Here is a 7,187-nt window from a genome sequence, read left to right as displayed (position 1 = left end):
AGCCAGGAGTGACTGGAGTCATTGTACTCAGCCGTAAAAACAGCTATCCACCGCAGTGGAGAACATTTAGGGCATTAACATGGTAAAATACTGCAAATTTTGGTATCGATCCGATACCAAGTAAATGGAAGGCCCTTATTGCCGATACCAATAACGCCCATAAAGCCAGCTGAAGGCGAATGCATTGTGTCATGATTTATTGGATGAATTATAATTGATTTGCACATTTTGAACAATAAATCACTGTTGTTGTTTTTTTTTTTAACTTTCTACAACTTATTTACTTATTTGACACAACAAAACACACATTTCAGGTTTTCACATATTTTCAAAAACTGGGTTTTTTGGAGACCCTGAGTGTAAATGTGCCCGCTTAAAGGACTCTGGGTCAGCCTCTGTTAATGGACTTTATAGGTTATAAATTAAATAGATGTGACAGTCAATACAAAAAGGTTCTGACATTTTTCATGGTGCATGTTTGAGGCATGTGCTACATACTGAACTTAGAGGATAGAAACAAACTATTGATCGAATCCGCTAGTATTGATCAATACCAATATCAGTGCTGGTATTGATACAGTCAATAGGATCACTATATATTCCCGGACTTCACTAAATTAGCTTTACGTGATAGAAGTTGAACATAATTCTTATTTATTTAATGTTGGGCCTCATCTCAGCTGCTTAGCAAATCCACTGGACTAATAAAGTGTCCAGCTGACTCACTGGACACTTTATTAGAAACCCCCTGTCACCTGCAGAACAGACTTAATTCTTCATGGCATAGATTTTGTCAACAGTCCTCCATATATCCCATATTGACTTGGCAATATCACAGAGTTGTTTGCAGATTTGTTGGCTGCACATCCATGATGTGAATCTTCTATTCCACCACATCCCAAAAGTGCTCTATATGATTGAGGTGACTGTGGAGTTCATTTGAATATAATTATTTCAGTATCGCGTAAAAAAAAAAAAACCCAAACACACAACAAAAAAACCAGTTTGAGAGTCAGAAGATGGGCACACTGTGGTCATGCAGGGATGAACATGGCCAGCAACAGTGCTCAGGTAGGTGTTTTACATGATGCTCAGTTGTTACCAAAGGCCTGAAGTGTGCCAATAAAATATCGCCCACACCATTACACCATTAGCAGCAGCCTGAATTGTTGATACAATGCAGGATGGATCCATGCTTTCATGTTATTTATGCCAAATTCTGATATTACTATCTGAATGTCAAACCTCATGAGACCAGGTAATGTTATGGACCAGACAGACATTCTTTCTAAAGACCAAAAGTAAATAACTACTTTTATCAATATAAGAACGTGTAGCTGAAACTCTTTTGGGGTAAAAATACCCAACATATTGGGCAGTTTTAGATTGCATTTAAATGTTTAGGTATCCGCAGTCTGCTTTCCTTTTGCAGTGTTTGGACATTTCATTAACAGATATACTTTAAAAATAAATACTGGACAGTGAGATTCTGGAGGAGGTTGAGTTTTATTTGGAAATCTGACAGGCATGGCTGAACAGTGAGCTCTCACCTTCAACAAAATAAAACAAACAAATCAAGACAGCAGCACTACAGGTAAACGATACAAGTGTCTGAGGACGTCATATTAAACATAAATCCACTTGCATACATTATTTACTCAGATCATTCACGCACACGCACGCACACTGTCAACTCCATATGAACATGTGGACATCCTCCATTAATATTCACACTACATCCAGAGGAATTCCAAGCACTTATAACAATTACCCACAGTGCAATTAATCTAACTATACACAGATCATTTATATATTTTTTTTATGTATATAGGGTATTCAATAAACAGTACTCCATTTAGATAGCTTCAAAATCTTCATAGCTGTCCATAAATAGTGAAAAAAAAAGTTTCAAAAATGGTCCCAGAAAAGAACATGAAAAAATAAAATACTGGTGTTCACGATATCTTCAGCAGTCTTAAACAGAGGTTGACAATATAAACCACCAACAAAAAACAAAGAAACAAATAAATAAATAAATACATAAATAAACAAAAGGAGGGGAATGGGCAGAGGGGGGTAAATGTTGATACTCACACTCACAGCACGGACTGGTTACTACATTTACTGGGGGGCAGGGGGGCTCTGGATCACTGTACAGTTTAAGATCAGACAATAAATCAGGCAGACTGTCCACACATCATCCCACAACACACAGTACATGTTCATGCCCGTTCTGTACGCACAAGACCTGACACAACTGGATGGCTTTAAACAATATGGATAGAAACCTATCTGAGGACAGAGCTATCAAAGTCGAACGCCAATGTGTTTCTGTCGCCATCCCGTCCTGTCAGACCCACCGGCTGTAATGGAAGTAGGTGGAAATCTCCTATTTGTTCTTGCTGCTCTGATGTGGAATGAATGAGATGGTGGCATGATGGAGACACTTATTTTGTAGATAGGATGAGGGCCACGATGAGCCCGTAAAGACCCAGCACCTCGGCGAAGATCAGGATCAGGATCATGCCCACGAACAGCCGAGGCTGCTGAGCGGTCCCTCTCACGCCGGCGTCACCCACGATGCCGATGGCGAACCCGGCCGCCAGGCCGCTCAGGCCCACACTCAGACCGGCACCGAGATGCAGGAAACTCCTGTTGAAGAGAAGCAGTAGAAAATACTTGTTTTGTGACGTTAGGAGCATTCACAGCCTGGTTCTGCCACAGGTTTCTTCCTGTTAAGAGGGAGTTTTTCCCCTTCCCTCTGTTGCCAAGTGCTTGCTCATGACAGATGTTTGATTGTTGAGGTTTTCTCTGTATTATTGTAGGGTCTTCACCTTAGAATATAAAGGGCCTTGAGGCGACTGTTTTGTGATTTGGTGCTACAGAATTGAACTGAAACATCTTTTTTGTCCATAGGTTAGAAATACTCAGTGAGTTTTATATGTAGCATCAAGTTGTGCACGGAAACTATGTTCACTCCTCTCTCTTGGTTCCTCCTTTTAAACTTGCATGAAAAAATATGAGAGAGGGTGCAGAGATGAGCAGTTTCACTCTACATGTTTTTGTTCTTGTATTTGCTGCTTTTTAGCAATTCTAACCAAAGGTCTGAATAAAAGCGCTGAATTCTGAAAAGAACAAGCCCAGTTTCAAATCTGCAATCTTTCTATGCATTATTAATAACTGGACTACATCAAATTGCTCAACAAGTCTTCACAGAAAGTGGCATGTTAAGGACTCACCTAGTGGTTAATATGCATGCCCACTTAGGTTTTAAAAACAACAGGAACAAATAAAATCCAACCCTGGCTGGTCTCCCCAGAGAAATGTCCTCATCAGGGCTGCTACATAAATAATGTCAGAAGACCATTTGAAGTGCTTTCATACACAAAAGTGAACACCTGTTTACGAGCATGGCGCTGTGTTTACAGTGAAAATACTACACCTTGACTGCACAATACTAGTTTGGTTTGCCTGCCCACAAACACTGTGCTGTTGAGTCTCAGCAATATCACAAAACTGCCACCAGGAAACAAGTCATGATAAGCTGACTGAGACCTGCCCAGCAAAACAATGAAGAGCCGGATGAAACAAGTGGACCATGAAGGTGGTTAAACAGTAAGCTCAGGTCCCACAGGTTCACTTCTTTAAGGAGTTGGCAGAGATTATAATAGAGCTCAAAGGCCAGAGATACTCTTTTTAAAATGTTGTTATTATGTGATTATCTGGTTTAGTTGTGTATCTAAACAATAACTAGAGAAACCCGACTCAACATGATCTTGAATAACACGTTAGACACAAACAATGAAATTCAGATTGTTATTTTACTGTAGCATCACTATATGACAAACAAACAAAGATCCTTATGTATGAGAAGTTTATCTTACTTGTAAAGAGAGACTCTCTCAGATATGTTGTTCGCTATCAGCACAGCCACCACCAGCCCGTAGATGGCAATGATACCTGCCATGACCACAGGAATGATAGACTTCATGATGAGCTCTGGCCGCATCACAGACATGGCAGCGATGCCTGTGCCGCTCTTTGCCGTCCCATACGCTGCTCCTAACGCTGAGAAAGAGAGATGATAAATCTGCGTTAATGAAGCAAAGCTCTGAGTTTTATCTTCTGAGGCACGTTGCAGAAAGGATGAGAAATTCGACTGACAGTTCTTTCTTGCATTTCACCTACTTTTTAGCTTTCCTCACAAACCATCTCAGAAAAACTGCATGAAAAATGTTATAAGTTGTTAGACTGAAGTCTCGCTACGCAACACAACACCGCCCACTTCACTACTTTATGACTCTTTTCATGACTAATAATGCCACCGATGGGCGCTCGTCCAGCAATTTTGCCCTCCGCTCTGCTGTCACCTTGCATTTCACTGATGCCTGCTCAGCTCGTCACACTGCCATGAATGCTGCACACACCAAAATATTACAGTTTATACGTCCACAACAACTCTACAATACACCCAGGCATTTGCAGGAATCTCAACATGTTATTTTATCTGCATTTCCTGCTGCTGTTGATCACAAACTGCCTCTGCTTCTTTATCACTGTCTCCTATTTGCATGCAATTTCATTTGTTTTGCATTAGAAAACCCTCTGTGTTCACAGCAAACGTGTACTGTGCAAATGAAGACCAGAAAAGTGAGCAGCATCATCTAAAAATGATGCTTACTTGTGATGATTGAGAGGTGATGAATGGGCTGTAACTATTGACAGAGCTGTTCTGTATTTTAATAGGTTGTATCTTTAAACTAAAGGGGATTTATGCGTATATTTATTCTGTGCTCAGTATGATTTTTACAATCCCATCACATGCACTTAAACAGCTGCATGAACTATATTATATATTACAGTAATAAACCATATTATTAAATACAGAGTGGATGACTTGCAGGTCAGCCCCTCTGATCAGAAGAAGGCAAAGGTTCTGCCACAGAGCGGTGGCGTTCACATTTCAAATGTCTTTAATCCAGTGCATTCAGGCGCTATTCTTCAACACCTGGAGAGCGCAGATCGGTGCCGGGCAATTCCTCATCATTACATGTGACTTTGCTGGCTGCGAGCAGTGAGCAGCTGTGAACACGGCATGTTTGCAAAGAAGACTTGCTCAGTGGGGTGGATGAATAAATAATAATGGTACAATAACACACAGCTTTCCTCACTTCCCACTTGCTTGGCTGTGCAGTCACATTTACAGGCAATGGACTTCTCTGTAATATCCACACGCCTTTTGCAGTGAGATGTGTTGGATATGACGAGGGTGTTCAGCTACACAGGTGAACCATTTTCTTAAAAGTAACATCGGGGCTTTGCGTCTATAAATCGTGGACTGGATTAACAAAGAACAATCATACATCTCAAGTTGGCATTTTACTGAGTGTGACAGTAATCAAACTCAAATAATGAAGCTGTATGAAGGGGCTCCTAAATGCCTGTGGTGTATAAAATGATGGGTTACTGAAGTGCAACCAATGCACAGTTTGTGCTGAAGTTAGAGGACACCCAAGGTTATTTTTTCCTCCCAAAACGCTTTAAAATACTTTAAGGGTCACTGAGAAAGAGCTAATATTAAACTTGATGTCAGGCTCATTAAACCGAGTTGTGATTAAAAGCAGGCCAAAAAGCATCAAAGGTTGAAGAGCTAATATTTATAAGAAATATTATTTAATTAATAATTTTCCCCATACTGCTCCAAGTTGTTTTTACGCAGCCTGCAGAAAACGTGAAAGCCTAAAAGAGAGCAAAGGTCACACAGGTATGCACAACTTAAGCAGCAGGCACACCTCAATGTGTGATTGAGATCTTATTTGGATACAGTGATCCAACTGGGTGTTGGCCACGACTTCACCAGTCCACATTCATGTTGTTGCCTTCTAAATGTCAATGTAAAATTCAATGCTTACATCAATTATTAAAAAAGGCTGATCATGCTCAAAATGATCCTTTTGGTGGGGTGATTATGAACATAAGCAGGATTTGTTTGCATACAGTTAAGATAAAGAGAGTGTCACTATACATAACAGGGGTGTATCCTCTCTCCTGCTATTTTTGGATATAACAACCCCCCCCCCCCCCCTTTAAAAATCAGAGTCCTGGAAAACCCTATTTTATTTTATTTTTTTAAATACGTCCACATATCCAGGGCCAAACAGCACAGTTTGAATGCTACAGCTATTTCTGGCCTAATGTTAAATATATGTTGCTGTTTCATCAGTGCAAAAACCAGTCTGTCACGAACACAGTTGCTTGCATCAGCAAGAATTACCATCACTTGATTGGCTTAACTTGGCCAAAAAATGTCTCCCACCAAGAGCACACTGTGAACCTTTCAGTGGGTGTGCTCCACACTGCACGACAGGCGGTGCAAATGAATGGGTGGGTTTCCCCCTTTTAATTTCTCCCGCTGATCTTTAGGCCTTCGATGCTGCCTCCTCTCCTGTAACACAGGAACTCATTTAAACCAATAAAACCTCGGCAACCTTTAGTGAGGATGCCATGTTTCCTCCATCAAGATCTCTGGCCTTCCCGTTTCCGTGAAATAACCCCATTATGGCAGATTACAGATGGCCTGACCAGGTCAGCTGCCACCTCCGTTGATGGGTGTGCGTCACCAACCAGCAGCAACCGGGACACATAGTTACAGCCTGGCTCACGCAGAGGGAGGCAGCCTGCAAGAGCAAGGTGAGGACAGCAGCTTGATGTCGATGGAATCCCTCCCCCTTGCCCTCGCCTCTCCTTCGCAACGCATCCCCTGGCAGGTGTGCGAGTCGAGAAAGCGCCGGGGCTTCTCTACGCTCAAACTCTACCGCTGGTTGATCTCTAACATCACCCACGAACTCAACACCTGGCCGAGCTAACCAGCAGTTAGCGTTATGACAGCGAAAACGAGGATGCCAAGATGAAGAAGCTGGTGTAGTTACCGCTGAAGACCATGGCCGCAGAGGCACCCATCACGGCGAAGAAAGGCGAGTACTCGGGGCTCTCCTCAGAAGACATTCTCGCACTTTTTCCTCAGGGCGATACGGCTACGGAGCAGACGGACTTCTCGTCAGGGTTTCCCCTATCCCACCTTGGGCTTTCGGGCAACTTAAAACACTAGGAGGGGGGCGACAACGTAGCGGGCAGCAAGAGGACCGGTGAAGAAGAGGGGAAAATGGCGAAACGGAAAAAGTCACGTG

General features: G+C 42.1%; 1 protein-coding gene across 1 annotated transcript; it reads right to left on the bottom strand.

Moving 5' to 3' along the window:
* Positions 1–1,487: 1,487 nt before the first annotated feature.
* atp6v0ca (ATPase H+ transporting V0 subunit ca) lies at positions 1,488–7,187 on the bottom strand. Its single transcript, XM_006807834.3, has 3 exons — positions 6,930–7,187; positions 3,885–4,068; positions 1,488–2,652 (listed from the first exon to the last, which is right to left on the bottom strand). Exons 1-3 carry the CDS (start codon positions 7,003–7,005, stop codon positions 2,448–2,450), a joined length of 465 nt encoding a protein of 154 aa, XP_006807897.1. The 5' UTR covers positions 7,006–7,187; the 3' UTR covers positions 1,488–2,447.

Source organism: Neolamprologus brichardi, chromosome 4, assembly GCF_056152115.1.
Source record: "Neolamprologus brichardi isolate AB-2024 chromosome 4, ASM5615211v1, whole genome shotgun sequence".
Lineage (NCBI taxonomy): Eukaryota > Metazoa > Chordata > Actinopteri > Cichliformes > Cichlidae > Neolamprologus > Neolamprologus brichardi.
The sequence above is the reverse complement of the archived record's forward strand: the minus strand, read 5'-3'. Positions and strand labels throughout refer to the sequence as shown.